General features: G+C 51.4%; 1 protein-coding gene across 2 annotated transcripts; it reads right to left on the reverse strand.

The window, feature by feature from the left end:
* Positions 1-15677: 15677 nt before the first annotated feature.
* Irx3 (iroquois homeobox 3) lies at positions 15678-18789 on the reverse strand. Of its 2 annotated transcripts, none has more exons than XM_021220329.1 (4): positions 18106-18789; positions 16814-17939; positions 16551-16617; positions 15678-16110 (listed from the first exon to the last, which is right to left on the reverse strand). In XM_021220329.1, exons 1-4 carry the CDS (start codon positions 18382-18384, stop codon positions 16056-16058), a joined length of 1527 nt encoding a protein of 508 aa, XP_021075988.1. In that variant the 5' UTR covers positions 18385-18789; the 3' UTR covers positions 15678-16055. The 2 variants fall into 2 exon arrangements, with proteins under 2 accessions (XP_021075988.1, XP_021075987.1); XM_021220328.2 differs by having other exon boundaries at positions 15680-16110; positions 16800-17939; positions 18106-18770.
* Between the last annotated feature and the right edge of the window lie 813 nt (positions 18790-19602).

A 19602-nucleotide genomic window follows, 5' to 3' on the forward strand; every position in this document is an offset into this window, starting at 1 on the left:
CTACTTTGACGAAAGTGCACCCGGCTCTGAGCAGGTTGGCAGCCAGAAGCATGCATTTGATTAAGTAACACACCAGGTGGTGGGTGGGAAGGGTGGCAAGAACCAGGCAGGGAGGTGGCCTGGGGCAACAAGGCCAGGCTTAGTCACAGTGGGAAGGAGCAGAGGTGGGGAGACTCAAGAGACAGAACAGAAATGATCGAATGAACTTGCCAATTTATTTGAAGTAGGGGCCAAGGCAGTGTGGAGAAGAGGGGAGGCTATTGATGAAGAGAGACGTGAAGAGAATGTCCCGGGGCCTGGGAGGCTCAGAAGAACTGTGCTCTGTAATGGCATTGGATTGGGCGTGCTGAGTTAGATAGACCGTGGGAATGGAGGCTGAAATCTTAGAAACAGGGAGGGGTGGCTTCTGCGAGACGTAATTGATGTCATCTTCCCAGTCACCTTAAATCAGCTCCTGATTGGTATGTCTCGAGGTCTTAGAACTCTATGAAAATGTAATATCACAGAGGAGCCTCCCTTGCCTTTCCTGTGCCTCTCTCTCTCTCTCTCTCTCTCTCTCTCTCTCTCTCTCTCTTTCTCTCTCTCTCTCTCTCTCTCTCTCTCTCTCTCTCTCTCTCTCTCTCTCTCTCTCTCTCTCTCTCTCTCTCTCTCTCTCTCTCTCTCTCTTCCAAGGAAGGGCGGTGTTCCCAGGAACATATTCCACATCTGGGCATTCTAGGAAGAGTTTATAGTAAGTGAGGTTGGGAGGTGTTGAGTTGAATAAAATCACCATGTTCCTATAATGCTGGGTTGGTCAGGACCTCAGATGAACTGCTGTGTTTTGTGGGTAGAGGAACCTGGTGGGAAGAATTTCTCAGACTTATCCACCTGCAGAGCTGTTTATTGGCTCATTTGTCAAGAGCTAAGCTCTCTGAACCTGGGGTGGGGGTAGAGGAGGCCTCCAGGTCGGTAGTGTAAGCAGGCTTACCAAGTTGAGTGTATGCTCATGGGGCACATGAGCGCCCATAGGGCTCATAGCTCTCTCAAGTGCCCCGGTGGTGACAAGTAGCCAGGCACAGGCCACACTCACCCAACCTGGCTTTTCTACCTCCCTGGACACCATCTCTCAGCTTCCCCTAATGCTGCATGGGGTGACAGTTTTTCTCCCACCGAGGTGAGCACAGGTGTGTCTGAAGTAAATCTATGTATTCTCTAGGTAATGTAGATTATACAATTCGTTTGCCGCATGGTGACATGTGGCTTCTTTTCTACTGTGCCTACTGAGGGGGGTCTGTGTTTCCCTCCTGGAAGCTTATACAAGATGCTAGCCACAGAACTTGCCCCTGAGTCCAGGTCACAGACCCAGTTAGCGACAAGAGAGGAGCGGCCCCCACTGGTTCTGTACCATGGAAATGTGCCTCAGATTGGCCCAAAGTGCCCGGGGCAGAGAGGTGCGGTTTTCTTCGCTCTTATAAAGGAAAGCCTTCCTGGTCCCGTGGTCACAGTGCGATGAGCTATTGATGGTTGGTGACCTGGTCAACACTGCCAGAGCCTCAGCCAGCACCATGTCTCACTCTTCCTCCTCAAACACTTCCTAAGGACGGTGGTGTGGCCAGCAGAAGGACTTTCTCCCAACCTCTCTTGTAGGTGAAGTTGCTACGGAGGTTTCCGATGTCTCTTTAAACTAGTGACCGTGGAGAAAGGTGATTTCTGTCCTTCCTTCTCCCTAGAGCAAAGATGTGGTGTTAGGAATACCAGTCGCTTTTGTCATGAGGTATATATGGGAATTGTTTATTAATATTCGAAGAATAGGATAACTGAACTAACTTGGGTCTCTCATGACCATGGAGTTCTTGGTGCTTTTTTTTTTTTTGGTGTGAAATAACAAAAACCCATTTTCTAATTCTTTCTAGGATGCATGGGTCCAATCCTTCCTAACATATTTTGCTCTGGTGTGTGGCACCCCAACATGGTGAAACGACATCAGTCACAGGTGGGAACTCTAGAGGGTGGCCCATACCTGTAATTCCAGGACTCAGGAGTCTGAGGCAGGAAGAGGGTGAATTTGAGACCACCCTGGCCCACATAGAAAGACCCTGTTTTTTTTTAAAAAAAAAAAAACAACAAAAAACAAAAATAAAGCACAAGAACAAAACTTAAAAAAAAATATTTTACGGCACATAAGATATGTCAGAAGGCTAAGGGCTCGAGAGAGTTATGGCCGAGAGCGGGCCTGTTCACCTGTTACTAATGCAGAGGGCACCTCACTCCACAGCTAGGCCCTTGCAGGGTCCTGGGGCTGCAGGCGTTATGTCTGTTCTTACAGAGCTCAAAATTCAGGAAGGGACAAAGAACATTCAAAGACAATTCAAAATAACTAGCACACGTAGGGAGGGAATGTCTGGGTTATTCGACAACGTTGGTTCATTTAGCCGGTAGCTACCACACTGCTCTCCAGTGGCAGATTTCACCTTTCACTCTCACCAACACTGGGGGCTGAGATTGTTCCAGAGTTTTGTCAACACAACACTTGCTGTTTTCTATCTCTTTTTGTTTTGCCCACTCATCTTGATTTTGGTGCAAGCTTGAGTTATCTGGAAAGGAGAACCTCAAGGTAGATGGTCTGCAGGGACGTTTGTGGGAGCATACTCTCAGTTAATTATTGGTGTGGAAGGGCCCAGACCACCGGGGGCAAAGGCTGTCTCTGGGCAGGTAGTCTTGAGTAGAATAAGAGAGCAGGCTGAGCAAGCCACGGAGAACAGCCAGTAAGCAGCATTCCTCCGTGGCCTCTGCTTCAGGGATGGCCTTCAGGTTCCTCCTTTGGTTTCCTTCAATGGCTGTGACTCAGGATACTCAACCAAAGAGACCCTTCCCTCCCCGAGTTGCTTGTGGTCAGAATCTTTCAAAAAATGATTTGTCACTTATTTGTATTTTGTATGCGTTTGACTGGTGTTGTGTCTGCACGTATGTCTGTTGAGGGTGTCGAATTCCCTGGAACTGGAGTTACAGACAGTTAGTGACAAGCTGTGACATAGGTGCTGGGAGTTGAAGCCAGGTCCTCTGGAAGAGGAGCTAATTAATGCTCTTAACCACTGAGCTATCTCTCCAGACCTTGTGGACATGACCTTTAGCTCAGCACTTGAAAGTCAAACTAAGACATCAGCCTAGTGAGGTGGGCTTTCGTGGCTTTGACCTGCGTGCCTCTGATGGATAATGATGCTATCTACCTTTCTGTCTGACAATTGACCATTTGCATATCATTTTTGGAGAAATGCCTGCTAAGAGTACTTTTCCTGATTTTAAATACTGTTGACTAATAGTGTCTTTATATATTGTAGACATGTATATATTTGCAGGCATTTCATAGTTTACAAGTCTCTGTGTTTAGAACTATTTCTCTCATTCTTTTGATGTCTTAAAGAGGACTTTGCTTGGCTCAAATTTAAAAAGAGCTTTCTCTATGGATTTTTGAAGTGTTAGCTCTTCTACTTAAGTTTAGGATGTTTAGTTGATTGTGGGATTGGTGCGAAGGGGTCCAACTTAATTCTCATAAATGTGGACGTTGCTGCCTGTTTTGAAAATGAAGTGTCGTTCCGCTTGGTAAATTGTGCTGTCCTGAGACTCCAAGTGTCACCTCTTTTGTTCTGGTTTTTCCCTGGATCCTTCTGGTCATTCCTGTCTCATAAACTGAGCTGACAATACCTGGTGTCACAGGTCGCAGCATCCTGCGGGCTGAAATACGCTGACGTCTGACTTATGAAGTACTCAAAACAACATCCCCTCCCCTGCACATGATTCTGATGTCAGTTCTGAGATGGCCCACGGCCTGTCATGAAACAGGCTAATGTCTCTATTGTTGGAGCAAGGAGAGATGCCAGCTTTGAATAACTGTCACATGGGTGAGGACCCATGAACGAGGACGTGAGAATAGTCTGCCATGGTCTCTCCACAGGTTCCTATCACTGATGTACCTGATGGGGAACAGAGAAAGTCAGAGAGTTGGAGAAAGAAGAGGCTGGAGGGGACCCTTCCTCAGCTTCTCTCTAGGTACAACAAGTTTGACCATTTTCTATGGTTTCTCAGGACACAAGGGTCTTTCTTGGGAAGGTTGGTCAGTCATGACAGCTTCTTTAAAAGCCTACAGTTTGCAGGCCAGCCTGGCTTGGTTCCTAACACTCCTCACCCTACAACAGTTGCCCAGCAGGTCACTGACAGTCAGGCCCTCTGCCCATCTGTCAGAACTGGCTCTACTGCCGCCTGCTCATCCCCCCCCCCCAAACCCCCATGCTCTGCTCAGCTCTTGGCTCCAGCCATCTCTTCCTTCCACATTTCTGGATAATTCTAATTCTGGCAGTGGCCTTCTACGTGCTGTGACCAAGTGGTAGCGCCTGTGGCCTTTTCCCAAGTCCTATTTCCAGCTGGGCCATACCACTCTGCTCTTCTATTCTAGTCCAGGACATGAAAGGTCAGGGGCCATGCTGGGAAGATAGACCCCGTGTGGCTACCTCCTGGTTTGACTGCTCCATGGACAAAAGGAAACAGGAACATCTTAGGAGAAGTGGGAACATATGATAAGACACCCCAGGCCCAGTCCTCCCAGCTGACCTCATAAATGGTTCCAACTGTGCCTGTGTATTTGAGTGAGAGTCAGCAGGAGGTGAGGGTATATTTGGAGTTCTCAGGTGTGGCAGGGAGGAGACAGGAGACAACCCAAAATAGAGTGGCTGCTGGCACTGGATTGGACTTCTGCATTGGCCACAGATACAGAAACGTGGTGACCAGTTCCTGTCATATGACAAACCTGGACACAGGGTATCTTACCATATTAGTCTATTGGATAATGGTGTTTTGAACTGTTGTGACATTTTATAGCTATTAAATCTGTTCATGCAATTATATTGATGATGATTCTGTTAGTGACCATTCTACTGCTGTGGAGAGACATTGTCACAAAGATGACTTTTACAAATCAAAGTATCTAACTGGGGACTTGCTTACAGTTTTAAAGGCTTGCTCCATAATCGCTATGGCAAGAAGCAGACAGTCATGGCACTGTGGTGGTAGATGAGAGGGGAATAGCGTGATCTGCAGGCAGCAGGTTGAGTGAGAGAGAGAGAGAGAGAGACTGGGCCTGGCATGGGCTTTTGAAATCTCCAAGCTCACTCCAAGTTGCAAACCTCCTCCAGCAAGCCTGATCTCCTAGTCCTTCCCAAACAGTTCCACTAATTTCGAACCAAGCATGCAAATATCAGAACCTATAGGGACCAGTCTCATTCAAACCACAATGATTCTATTTGTTGAATGGGTTTGTGTGTATGAGAGACTGATTCTTACAATATAGCTCAATCTGGTCTTAAAAATCAAGATCCTCCTGCCTTAGATTCACAAATGCAGGGATTATAAGGGTGTGCCCCACACTTGGCCTTATTTTTTTATTTTTTCAAAAATATTTGCAAGTTGTCTTCTTAAGGATTGTAAAGACAGCTTCAGGAAAAGTCTGACTTTACTTCTGAGTTACAAAACAGAAATGCATTTGGTAAATATCAAACCCCAGGACTAGGGCAGACCAATACCCAGCTCCAGCAAGCATTTTTCCAGTTCAGGTTCCAATGAGAGGGGAAGAGAGATGGAAGGATGGCAGAGAGGAGAGAAATGGCTGTCTCTAAAGTCCTGGTGACCTTGAGCTCCCCAGGAGTCTCCTTTGACATCCTCAGCCAGCCAGACTTTGTCACTCTGCTGGGTGTTAGAGCTCTTCCCTCACCCAAGGCTGCTCAGGTAGCATAGCTAGGAAAGTTGTTACCCAACCCACATCCAACCCCTCATGATCCAAAGGGGAAGGGCTCTGAGGCTGGCTGGCTCTGGTCTCAGCCAGTGCTTTGTCACCAGTCACACCAGACTGGCATTTGGTTGGAGATGGATCCCAGGATGCTGGGCCTGCCACTCAGTCAGCCCAGGATCAAGTTCCCTTCTCTTTCATCCCAGGCCTTGTTCCTCATCCCTCCACCCCACTCTAGCCCAGCAGACATCCTTGATGGCGTCCATCATGAGCCCCAAAGGAGAATCTCTTCCTGCTACACACCCTGGCCATTGTAACTGTAATAGCAGTAAGAGCATGACCCGTGCTGAGCTCACTGGAACACTTCCTTGTGATTTGACAGCTGAGATGATCAAGAGAAACAGTTTCTCTTGACTATCTGGCACCTAGAGGAATCTGTGAGCTGCTATCCCTTTATGACCCTGGGCTTGAGGTGACTCTGCAGTCATCTTCGAGGCAGATCATCACTTGATCACTATTCCAGTGTTTTCTGGTGAAAAGTTCCTCACTCTGTCCACTGACATTGTTCTGTTATGCTGGTGTTATGCTAAGCACTTGACATGTTATTGTCCCAACCAACACTCTCTACATGCTACAGTTTGGATCTCAAATGTCCCCCCAAGGGGGCATGTTAAAGGTCGATTGGTCAGAGAATTGGGTCACAGGGCCTTTAAAAGGTGGGGTTTAGTAAGAGGTGGCAGGGCCATAAGGGGGTGTCCTTGAGAGTGATCATTGAGATGGCATCTCCTTCTTCTCTCACATCCTGCTCATGAGGGAGGAGCTTCGATGGTCTCTTCTACCATCATGTGAGGTAGACTACACCACGAGCCACCATAACCTGGTTGTTTCAAGAGAGTGTGTGTGTGTGTGTGTGTGTGTATGTGTATGAATGTGTGTGTGTGTGAGAGAGAGTGTGTGAGCATGTGTGTGTGAGTATATATTTGAAAGTGTATGTGTATGTGTGTGTGTGTGTGTGTGTGTGTGTGTGTGTGTGTGTGTGTGTGTGTGTGTGTGTGTGTGTGTGTGTGTGTGTGTGTGTGTGTGTGTGTGTGTGTGTGTGTGTGTGTGTGTGTGTGAAAGTGTGTGAGTGTGAATGTGTGTGAGTGTGAGAGAGTGTGTGAGCATGTGCGTGAATGTGTATCTGTGAGTGTGTGTGAGTATATGTTTGAAGGTGTGTAAGTGTGTGTGAGTATGTATATGTGTTTGTGAGAGTGTGAGTGTAAATGTGTGTATGTAAATGTGAATGTGTAAGAGTGTGTGAGTGTGTGTCTATGAGTGTGTGAGAGAGTTGTGTATATGTGAGGGTTAAGTGTGTGTGAGTGTGTATGTGTGAATGTGTGTGTGAGTGTGTGAATGTGAGTGTGTGAATGTGAGTGTGTATGAGTATGTGAATGTGTGTGTGTGTCTGTGAGTGTGTGAGAGAGTGCGTGTGTATATGTGTGAGGGTAAGTAAGTGAATGTGTGTGTGTGATGTGTACTCCCACAGCACAGTGACCTCTATGGAGCAAGCACTGTTACTATATCCTTGCAGAGCAGTGATTTTGTAACAGTGGCTCTGGTTCAACCTGTCTGGTTTAAATCTTGTCTTCGTCACTTTCTGGGAATGTGGTTTAGTAGAATTGCCTCCTTGAGCTTCAGTTTCTCCATTTTAAAAAGTCATGATAAGAACTGTAATACCTACCTTGTGGGACCATTTGAAGACTAGATGAACATCCGGATGCATGTGCTTTGACAGGACATCTCTGCTCAGTGAGGTCCAGGAACAGAGGCAAGCAGGTATAACACAGGAAGACCCTGAGGCTCAGCATGGCTAGACTGACACTCTCCAGGGCCTTTGGCGCAGAGCAGTGATGTTGGGCATGGATTCCTGGCTTTTCAATGGCCCAGGGGCCCAACTGCCTACTGGAAATACAAAGTGAAACATGGATGCTCAAAGCCAAAAACAAACAAACAAAAAACCTCTCTTACTATCTTTAAAAAATATAAGGAGATAAAATTAAATTCTATATTTCTTATTTAATCTGATATATTCAAAACATTGATATGTAAACCTGGGAAAGTTTTGTGTTACTTTATATTCTGCCTTTTCATTTCTAAGTCTTTGGCTTCTAGAGTGCACCACATTTAATGCTACCTCCCTTTGGGACCAGCCCTGTGTTAGTTTCTCCTCACTGTGACAACACACCTGAGCAAAACCACTTGAAGGAGGGAAATTTTCTTTGGGCTCATGGTTTCAGAGGTTCTGGCCCTTGATGGCAGAAGAGCGTGGCACAGCGGAGAACAGGTCCTGTAATGGTAGCCAGGAAGTAGCGGGACCCTCCCCGTCTCTTCCAGCCCATAGGCTGGTGCTGGCGACCATTTGGGTGTTCTCCACTTAGTTAATCTCCTCTGTCTCCTAGGTAACCCCTTCATACAATCAAGGAAGCAAGACCAGCTCTCACATGCCACACTGAGGTGCTCAACAGCCAGGGTGTTTGGTGGCTGCTATCCTGAGTGGCACTGGGCTACCGGATCTCACTGTGGGCAGGTCTCCTTGGTACAGATGCGGGAGAATGTATTACCCCCCATGTCCCACCATCTACCCAACCACCATCTTGGCCAGGTCCCTAGGATGTACATGGGTAGAGAGCACCTGGCCTATTTCATAGCCCAGAAAACCCAGCATGTGTTATGATATATTTTTTTTAAAAAAAGAAATTGTTTATTTTTAGTTGACAGAAAGTTGCAGGAGGCCAGGATTTGTTCACTGTGTTCTTCTTTGGTAACTATTGTTGAATAAATGAATGAATAAATTAAAAGGCACAAAGGAGATGATCTTCGCCTTCTAGGGATCCTGCCATTAAGGATCCTTCTAGGGATCCTAGCATCTTAAACGGCAGCCCTCTTCCCCCTTTCCCCTCCTGCCTTTTCCTCCTCTTCCAGAAGACATATCTGACTCTCATGCAGATGTGATGTTCGCTTTGATATGGTAAGAAACCACTGGTAGGCACTTAGGCTTCCAGTGTTTGTCCCGTTGCTGGGAGACATCTGGAAGGGCACATGGGCGTAGGTGATGGGCACAAGGGACCGGCCAGTGTTGTTCACAACCACCCACAGATGAGTTTAGTTCTGCTGGTTCAAGGACCCTTCCCCTGACTTGCCTCATTTCCCTTTGACTTTCCCTCCATCCCAGCCCTACACTGCATTCCTGGAGAGCTCCCAGTCTCAGGGATAATTCCAGCTCAGCTCCATGCTGGTGAGGTCCCATGTCTTGTTGGGGAGCTTCTAGAGGGCAGGGGGCGGGGACCTCACTACTATACATGTGTGGTACTCACCCAGACCTCTCCATGCAAAGGCAGATCGGACGTAGGAGGGTAGGGAGTGAACTGAGCTTCATACACTGTTGATGGTCCAGAGACCCTTGCTAAATGGCAGATCTAGGGGTAGGATGAGTCTTCTACTGTGGAGGGTGGGCTTTTTCCTGCTCTCAGGGGAAATCCTTGATGCGTGCCTATGCTGGCAGCCCCTTCTACATGGACTGGGCATGAGAAAAGGTTAAAGGACTGGGCAGAGATCCACATCCTGACCCATAATTACTGGCAAAACAGAGAACATGGCAAGAGTTCAAGGTTACCCTCTGGCACAGCCACTCAAATGGCCTCGAGTCCCATTCTTCACTGTAGAAGTGGGTGGGATTCGGCGAGAAGTATGGAGTTGGGGTCTTACCAAGATCCTTAGGCCCATGAACATCAGCTATACCAGGGAGTGGGAAGGAATGGGACAACGTGGATTCACAGACGCAGAGCCATCTGCTCTGAATCCAGACGCAAAGAACTGTGTCAGCATCCCATTCTGGAATCAAGATGCCCCGAGTCTGGATTTGGCTTTTCCATTTATTGGCCACGTTGTGCAAGTGGCTGAACCTGGATCTGTCAATTTACAAAATGAGGGCAATAACACCCATTACATCAGGCAGTTGTTGTAATCAACAAGAAAATTAACTTCATAGAATTGTGTATTGTAATTAGTAAGAGTGGAGGTCAGAGGATAATTTAGAGAGGCCCTGGGCACTGCATTCAGGTTGTCAGACTTGGCAATGAGTGGCTTCATCTGCTGAGCCCACAGTTTGGATCTTCAACATCCCTTCCAAGATCCTTTGAAGGAGGCTTGGTTTCTAGCTGACCGTACCACTAGAGCTCATAAATCTTTAAGCCTAGGCTGGGTGAGAGTTGGTGAGGTCACTGGGAGTGTATCCCTGAAGGGGATGTTACCTGAGAAGTCCTTACTTGCCAACTCACTCAATTCCACATTACTTTAGTCTGTAAAGTCAGTGCAGGGAGGCTAGAGAGGTGGCCTGTAGTCCCAGCACTTGGGAGGTAATGGCAGAAAAAAAAAATCAGCCGTTCAAGGTCATCCTCAGCTACATATTGAGTTTGAGGCCAGCCTGGCCTACACTTTGAGGCCCTGTGTCAACAGCAAATGCAAACAGAACAAGAAAGCAAGGCAGGCAAGTGAGCTCAAGATCAGCCTCTGCTGTAGGTAGTTGGGAAAGGGTGGGTAGGTTTCTTAGTGGTGGGGTCAGTGTACATCAGGAGCAGATCTTCTGAAGGCATGAGGGCCGGGAGGAAGGAGCGCGTGACCACAGGGACAAAGAAACTTCAAAGTCACTTTCTAAAGTAGAGGTGGAGGCCCCAGACTCTAGGCAAACCCAGACATGGACCCCCATCATGACCCTTCACAGGCATCTCACCAGAGCCCATTCTACCCATACCATCTAACTTTAAATTCAACACTCCAATGCCAGAAACACAAGGGGTCACTTCACACAGAGGCCCCAGATTCCGTGTCCTGTTGACAATTCTGCAAAGCCACCAAACCTGGGGCTACTGAGTGAGAATGAGTTTTTGTTCTTGGTAGACCTGGCGGTAGCTGAGGAGTAACCGTAATTCCTAAGCCCCAACTGTATGATGTATGCTGGCATCTGTGACGACTTTTCTTGTTGCTTGCTCTTGGCTTCAGCATCTACAAGAGAAAGGTAGGGATGTCTTCTTCCTCAGGTCCAAGAACAAAGGCCCTCGGCTATGCTTTGGAAAGCCTAGATTTCAGGGCTAGGACAGGGTGCTTAGGGGACCAGTCTGCCCCAATGGTCATCGGCCTTCCTATAAGTAAAGGCTGCAGACATGGGCAGAGCCCAGAAGGTAGGCAGGGGCATTTACCTCTCGCTCTCCCTGATAAGTTTGTCTTTTCATGGCCAGGAGCACCCCACTTAAAAAACAAAACACAGCATGAAAATTAAATTGATGCTATTTCATAGCCACACAATTTAGATGCTACTTAGAACCCCCCCCCCCAAGATTGTCCCTAGAAGCTCCCACTATGTAAGAATTTTTAGGAAGAGAGGGAGGGGGGGAGAGAGAGAGAAAGAGAGGCGGAGAAGCTCTGTTCTGCTCTGTCAGGGAGAAGAAAATAAAGAGAAATCAGGCTGGCTTCAAAGGGCACATTTCCATAATTGCCCTGTAACTTTGGCAAAATAAATCTGAGCGTCTGGGGGCAGCACAGTTGCCAGATGAGTGCACGCTAAAGGCCCCGGAGGGCTGCGGCCCACTTGTTAGCAATCTAGTGTAGTGAGAGAATGCAGGACTGTCACAGGCACAAAAGACATGACATCATAGCCTCCATGGCCAGGCCAGGGCAGGCTCGGCTACAGGCCACGAGTCAGAGTAGACCCTACCTTTGTCTATGTCCTGCTCCGTGATGTGAGCCACATACATGGGTTCTCTCTCTCTCTCTCTCTCTCTCTCTCTCTCTCTCTCTCTCTCTCTCCTCCTAGGGGCTGGGGCGGGGAGGAGTAACTAAACACAATAACTACATGGATCTGGTTTTGTCCTTGGAAGACATCACCGTGGTGGCTGAAGAGTGGCCGTAATTTCTAGGCCCAAACTACACGGTTTGCGCTGTGACCACCTTGTCTCCGTCTCCTTGTCGCCGTCTCCTGGCATCAGCATCTATTGAAGAAAAGTTCCAGTTTTCCAGTGTTTTAGAGCCACGCCCTCCTTGGATGGGCCTCCTCTTTGCCACCTTAGCTGAAAAAGACTTCATCCAGCATGGCCCTAAGACCCATTCTTGTTTCATCCGAAGCTCATGTAGTTCGTTTCCTGTTGGTTACACCTTCTTCCTAACACCAGAAGCCTTTAAAGGACAAAGGTGGCCCACTTAGCAGTCTGCTTTCCTACTTCCTTCAACAAACTGTGGCTTCTGGGAGAAGCTAACTGCTGAGAGATGTCACCTTGTCTCTATTGTCCCTTAGCTTCATCGCTAACTACCGGCCTCTTAGTCATACCCAATACCCAGCAGCCTTCACCACGGTCCAGAGGAACATCTGGAGGCAGTGCCACAGGTTTACCTGACTCATTCTTCTTGTGTCCCAAAAAGGCCTTGCTCAGTGATTCTGGTCTCTGTGGCCGAGGGGACAGCTCTGTTCCACTGGTTGCGTTCCTTTATGCCTCCGAGGGCATTGTCAAATATCCCAGGAGACGAGATGGCTTAGTTGGGGATTATGGTACTAGCCCTAAAACCTTTCCCTACTGCTCCCTACTTTAGAATTTGTTTCTTTCTTTTTGTTGTCCAGAGACGTCACCTTCCTTCCAAGGGTCCTGAGGCTGTCCCTGGGTACAATCACACAACAGGTAGGCATTTTTAAATGTGGTTAAGCTACATGGGTGGATCAGATGAGAGTGGCCAGTTCAGATCAGGAAAGAAAAGCTGGTGGTATATGGGGTCTCCTTACCCCATAATTATCTTTGGGCTCGTTCTTCTTTTTTTAGACCCAGTCCTAACCATTGATGGATTTTCAAGAAAGCATGGCTAAGTCTGGCAAATCCACCTTTCCTGGATGCTCAAAGTGAGGCCTAAGAAGTATGAGACTTGTCCTCACTCAAGTTAGAGTTAGCTTCAAACACAGACACAGACAGGTTTTACAGGCTTGTAGTTGCCCATTTTTGCTCCACGGAGGCACACGCAACCAAGAATTCTAGGAAGGAGACGATATTTCTGGAAAAGGACCCGGTCCCAAAACCTCCCAATAAACTCAAACCAGAAGATATCTAACACACAGTTCTTACCCAGGCATTGGTCTCTCTGGCTACCTTTCCCCCAAACAGACAGGCCAGTGACTGGTGTGCCTTTGGGCCTCCCTGTCCTCTGTGTGCCCAGAGAATACTATCTAGGAGGTGGGATTTGTCCCCTCTTCACTCCTGGCATGAAGCAAGTGAGTGGTGGTGTTTCATGCACTAACCCTTGGTCCTTCCTGTCACCTTGGGATTGAATTGAATTTCTTCCTGCCTGAAGTCCCCCGTACTCCCAGAAGACAATTTAGTTAGAAAATATTAATGTGCTGGTGGACAGTCACCTGGAGGGTAACTTTATTCTCTTTGGGCTCTTTGGCCTTGGCAGTCACTATCCCCTCCCAGTTCTGTGAAGATATTGGGGAAAACAGTGTCTCCAAGCCAGTGGGTTCCACACATACTTTGGAGGTCTCTGAGTAACCAGCCCGGACAGCAGAGGTACTTCCTAGTCCCAAGCTGACATAGTTCACTCCTGATTGGAGCAGCGGCAGGGACAAGCCGTATGCTACTTCTTATGTCTGCCACCAAGTCTTCCAGCTTTCCTTCTCAATTTTAGAAATCAATATTAAGGGATGGAGGGAGTTCTTGGGACCCTTTCCTCTTTTGTGGGGAACCTGGGAGATTCTGTTTTGCCTTGGTTGAGTTGGTATTCTGAGATCAACTTGGGAACAGTGGCATCTGAAGCACACACTGTATGAGCTATGCCCAGGGTGGGGCTGGCTCCCCCCCCCATGCCTCCTCCTTTTGCTGTACTTTCAAGATAGACAGGCTGGGTAGTTCCAGAAGCTTCCCTGGAGAGAGACCCTATGTCCACCTGTCTCTCTCCCACTGATGAAGTCCCTCTCTCTGGGGACAGCTTTCCCAGAGGACTTCTGCTGTGGCTACCAACATCATTCCCCCTCCCCCCCCCCCCGGTAGTTTCCTGTTTTCCTTGGTAAAGCTGGTTTCAGGGTCTCTTGAGCCACCTAAAGGAAGGGTCTCATTCTTCTGGGAATGAGAAGGGGAGCGGTAGGTACCCCCTGGGAACTGAGGCTATTTAGTTTAAGCCTCTGCAAATGGCTGGACACCCCTACTTAAGAAAGAGCACGGACAGACCCCCTCTTTCATCCTCACCTTGTGAAGCAGGAGGCTGGTGAAAAAGAACTCCAAGGAAGTGAATTCTCTGCCCTTGGCTTCCCGAGAAGTAAATGGATAGTCAGTGTGGGTCAGGGCTAAGCCCAGGAGGTAGGAACTAAGATCCCCTTGTACAGATACTCATGGTGCTAACCAGAGCCTTGACCCTTGTTCTGTGGTACTGACTTCACATGCGTGACCTAAGAAGATGGAGCGTCAATGCCTCAACTGTGAAAGACCTTGAACCCCTGAAACACCTTCGCAAACACAGAGAGGAAGTGTTTGCACCAATATCTCAGGCCTTTCCTTCTCCCCCCCCTTGCGCCCCCCCCCCACTGCTGTCGCTGTCCTTGTCTGTGCTAGTGGTCTCCATCTGTTCTGGGGACTTGATTCTTTATCTGGGCACCCATCTTCGTAGGAGAGAGTCCCAGGTCGCCCGTGGCTCTGGCAGCTGTGTCCTCACCTCATGGACCGGTAAACTCAGGCAGCCCTCGCATGCAGATCCACAAGGACTGTGCCAGATCCGGATCCGGACTGGAAGCTGATCCAGGCTCTAAGCACTAGCTCTTTCTACCTTCCAACAGTGTGCAAGACCTTGCTCACAAGAGCCCTGCTCTGCAGCTCCGATGCACAGTGTATGGCTATCCCACAAATCCAAAGGGCAAGACAGAGGGCCTCAAAGGCTCCCCCACTTCGAACCCCAAGGCGTCACTACCCTGAATGTGATTCTCCATTTCTTAGAATCAAAGTTGGGCAAGCAGTGTCCAGGCAGGCAAGGGACCAGGAAGGCTGCAGAGGCCAGGAGGGCCTGGCGCCGACCGCCCCCTTCGTCCTGTAGAGGGAGCTCAAGCCCCAGGTTTCCCCACTGTGGCGTCCCCCCCCACCCCCCACCCCCATCTACCTTCGTCCCTCTTTTACCCGTCCCCCGGCCCACCGGACTCCGGACACAATCCCAGCTCCAAAGATTCCTGGGCTGGACCCCGAACCCACGCGTGATTTCTAAAAGCAGCCCCTTCCCTGGCACTCCTAAGCACCTAGGGAGCAAACGCCGCCGCCTGGCTTCGGCCTTGGATTCCCAACACCAGCGCGGTCACAGGCCACCAAGCGGGAAACGTGAACACCCCGGCTTCTCACGCAGATTCCCCCACGCCCTTTGCACCTAGAAGGGGCTGTTGGCCAGGGAACTACGGTGAGAAAGGCCTAGGCGTTGAGCGTGCAAAGACAGCCCCTATACCCCAGGGCTGAGCAACTTCACTCGTGCGCAGTCAGAATGGAGCAGGGAGGGAGAGCCTTCCAACCCACGCCTGAGCTCCTGGAAGCTTCCCTAAGTCTTTCTGCTAAGTCATCAGAGAAGGCCCCAAGGCTCCATGGTTACTCCTGTGGACCCGTGGACAGAGCCCAGTTTTCCAGCTCCTAGTAAGGAACCAACCCCATTTTCTCCTTAGTCTTTGCCCTTCCTCTCAGTTGCCCAGCGACTCTCATCGCCCCTACTTGGAGAGGCTTCTAAGCCTGGCTACCTATGCCCGGACAATGATGTCTGCCATTCTGCTATCCTCAGACCTGGGTCTTTTTCTGTAGAATCTTTAAACAACGGCGGGGGTTGGGGGGGGGGGACAAAAACACCAAAGAACCATCAAACAAATCAGTCCACGTGGCAGACCTGTGGGTTATAGTCAAAAGTGGCAACAGCTCATTTATTTAGCCAAAAAATAGATACTTTCTTGTACAATTTTGGTTCACACGTATGTACATTTTCCCGTATATACAAAAAAAAAAGTCAGACAGGCTTGTTCTCTCCGTAACCCCACTCACCCCCCAAAATCAACACAACGAAGGAACCTCACAGTCTAAATGTGGGGTGATACTGAAGCGACTTGGGGGAGAACTGAGGGGGGACTGGCTTTATTTCATCCTTTCTTCCTTTTCTGTGGTTGTTTAGTGTTTCTTTTAAGGTAATCATACACAGACATGCTTGCAACTCGTCACTATACAGAGCGATTTTGTTTTTTACAATTAGTACAACGATTTTAAAAATGGTTGAAAAGTTAAGACGAGGAGAGAGCTGATAAGACCAGAGCAGCGTCCAGGTGGTTCTGGGGCCTGGAAGAGAATGGAAGCAGAGACGGTGAGATTTAAAGTCGGGGAGACCGCTTAGGTAGGGGATCCCCTATAAAGCCGATGTTTAGCTGTGCGGGTATTAACTATAAGCTGAGCTAAAGAGATCAGAAGTCAAGACCGGGCTTGGAAGGAAGTGAACATCACGCAGAGGCCTTCTGCGCCACAGGCCTCTTGTAAGGGCCAGACTTCCCCTAGCTCTGTACCACAGGCTTGAAGTGCTCCAGCGGAGAACGGGTCTATGGGTCCACAAGAAGTGACAGAGGAGTGGATTTTTTTTGGGGGTGGAGGGGGGTCCTTTAGAAATAGTTTGCCAGCCACTTTGCTACCTTCCCATGGGGCAAAGGGCTCCCGCCACTGGCTCTGTGTTTTTCTTATCCCTCCCGAAGGCTCTCCCACTGCTTCCCAAATTCGGAGTCTCTTACCGCCTTGGCACCGGCTGGAAAGCTGTCTTGAGTAACTTTTTCTCCACTTCCAAGGCACTACAGCGATCTGTAGGAAACAGAGGGAAGAAAAAGGAGGCCTTTAGAACGCAGGCTCCAGGCCTCCAGGGCAGCTGCACCCGAATAGGAGCAAAGAGGAAAACACCGTGTATCCCACACACCCCCAGAGCCCCGTTCTTTCCCTTAGGTCTAGGCAAGAGCCCCACCAAGACCCTCCCACTGTGCCCCAACATTTTTCTTGTCACCTGTTCCACTCTCCGGCTCGGCAGGCCGAGCATAGGCGGCAGCGGCCGCAGCGGGGTGACCCGTGGCTCCGGGAAGTCCCAGCAGGTGCTGTGGGGCCGAGCCCAGCATGGACAGAGGGTGCGGCCTCGGACCGGCCGGCGGCCCTGGGAAAGGCCTGTTGGTCCAAGCGGGGAATTTGCCAAGCGGCGCCGATACGAGTCTGTGTGCTGCTGCAGCCGCTGCGGCGGCCGCGGGCGAGAGCTGCAGCGTCGGGGGCGCAACGGCTGCGCCGGGAGGAGAACCTCCGGCTCCGGGAGGCGAGCGACGTGGGTTGTCCGGGCTGGTGGCCGTCTCGGCCAGTGACCAGATCTTGGGCTTCTGGAGGGCGGAGGAGGGCGCCGGGGCCGGAGCGCAGGGATCCAGGCTGGAGGGTGGAGAAGGTGGAGATGCAGGAGCCCTGGCCACTGGCGGTGGCGGTGGAGCCAGGCTCAGGACCGACAGTGGTCGCTCCTCCAAGCCTTCGGAGCTGTCGTCCGAGTCGCTAGTTTTGCAGTCCGAAATGGGTCCCAGGCCGAAGTCGCCGTTCCTGTGCGCCGCCCCAGCCAGGGTCAGCTCCGACCCGGCTGCCGCGCTGTCTAAGTTTTCCAAATCGATCTCCTCATCCTCGTCGTCGTCGGCCAGGCCCTCGCCCCCCGTGTCCTCCTCCTCTCCTGCGAGCTCCTCCTCCTCCATCTCCAGCTCGCGTTTGCCCTCTTCCTCATCTTCCTCTTCGTCCTCCTCCTCCCGCTCGCTCCCATAAGCATTGCCCTCCTCGTCCGTGCGACTACGGGGAGCCCACGTCATCTTGTTCTCCTTCTTGAGGCGCCGGCGCGCATTGGCGAACCAGGTGGACACCTGGGTGAGGGTCATCTTGGTGATGATGGCCAGCATGATCTTCTCGCCCTTGGTGGGGTACGGGTTCTTGCGGTGCTCGTTGAGCCAGGCCTTGAGCGTGCTAGTGCTTTCCCGGGTGGCGTTCTTGGGACGGGACGGGTCCCCGAACTGGTACTGGCCATAGGGGTAGAAGGCGGGATGCGGGTGCGGGAACGCGGCGGCCGTGGCCGGATGCTGGACGCCAGGGCTGTCCTTCAGCTCATACTGAGCGCCCTGTACGCACATGGAAAAGGAAGGGGACACGCGCGCGGGAGCGCGAGTGAGCTCCTGCCCGTCCCCACCTTTATCCTCCCGCCGGGACCCCGGCTTTCTTCTGCACGCTCACCTTGCCCCACACCCCAACTCCAACCCCTCTCTCCCGGGTTTCTCTGGCTCTTACCAGCTGTGGGAAGATGGGCAGCTCCGTGGCGTAGGGCAGGAAGGCGCCGTAACCCTGAGCGGCGGCGGCGGCAGCTGCGGCGGCGGCGTAGGGTGCCCCGTACACGGATGAAAGCACATTGGATAGGGACCCCGAGGCGGCCAACTCGGAGGCTCCGGCGCCGGGACCGCTCCGGCCCCCAGCGCTACTGCCGCCTCCGCCGCCGCCGCCCGCGGCTCCCGGGCGTTCGGGTGGGTAGAGCGGGCGGATGTACTGGTATCCGAGCTGGGGGAAGGACATGGTGGCCCGCGGCGCACCTACGGACTGGGGGCCCGGCCCCCCGAGCCGCCGTGCTCAGCTCCAGACCCCGGCTCCGGAGCGCATCGGGGGCTGGGCCGAGCCCGGGCCGCGCTGCGTCGCGCTCCGCGTTCGCCTATTGATCTGCTCCGCGGCGGGCGGCGGCGGCGGCAGCGAGGAGTCAGGTCAGGTCCGAACAGATTGGCCGAGATTCCCTGGGCTCCGGGCTCTGATTGACATTTCTACGGGGCCTCAAGCCCCTCCTCTCTGCGCAGCACTCCCTCCTCTAGGCCGGGCAAGCCGCTCTGCGCTAGGCTCTCAGTTCTGCCCTCCTCTCCGGGAGCTGTGTCGCGCCTCGCTTCCTTCGCCCTCCTCTAGTTTACACTCTCCTCCTGTCCTGTCCTCTCCCCTCCCCTCCCCTCGCTGCGTCCCCCCCTCACCCCACCCCTGGCCGCTTCCGCTCCCGAGGCTCCTTCGCAGTCCAGGACGCTGGGAAACTGCGGTTCTTTTTGCTCTTTCTCTTTCTCACGGTTGCTTTTGCTCACCTCTCTGCTCTCTTCACTTTTTCCTAGTCTGACTCTTCTCTTTTAAATCTCTTTACTCCCTCGTTCTCTCTCCCACTCTTCCCGGGTCACTGCACCCTGAGCTAAGGCGACTTAAAGTTGAAGACACTTAGGACGCTGTGCGGGGGGTGTGTGTCCGCGTCAGTGTCTGTGTGTCCGTCCCCGCCCTTCCACCCCCTCCTTCACCCTTCCCCAAATCTCGAGTCTGACGTCGCGCCCTCTTATTCGACTTTTCCTTGCGTCTCCTCCTGGAGTCGCCAATCACCCGGGAGCCTTCTGGGCGAGGCGGCCCTCCCCCGCGAGTACAGAGCGCCAGGCGGGGCGGGGCGGGACTGGACTCAGTCTCTTCCCGCCCCCTCCTGCACGCACTGGGAGGGGAGATCCGAGACCACGAGTGGCGGCTTAGTACAGGGTCACCTAGCCCCTCAGGTCTTCCAACTCCTCAATTCTCAGCCCCCTTCGAAGCTGTAGTTCCGGGTTGGGACAGGATCCTGGACCAAGGCAGGCTTCCGGGGCTTCCCGCCCTTCCCCTCCCTGCTACCCCCCCCCCCGTGGCTCCCTTTGCACTTTTCAGCTCCGGTCCCTAGGTCGCTCTCCAAAACCTAAGCCTGCAGCTAAAAGAGTGAACGTGCTGTCTAGGAGTTGGGAGTGCCGACTC

This window comes from Mus pahari, chromosome 20, assembly GCF_900095145.1.
Source record: "Mus pahari chromosome 20, PAHARI_EIJ_v1.1, whole genome shotgun sequence".
NCBI classification, from domain to species: Eukaryota; Metazoa; Chordata; class Mammalia; order Rodentia; family Muridae; genus Mus; species Mus pahari.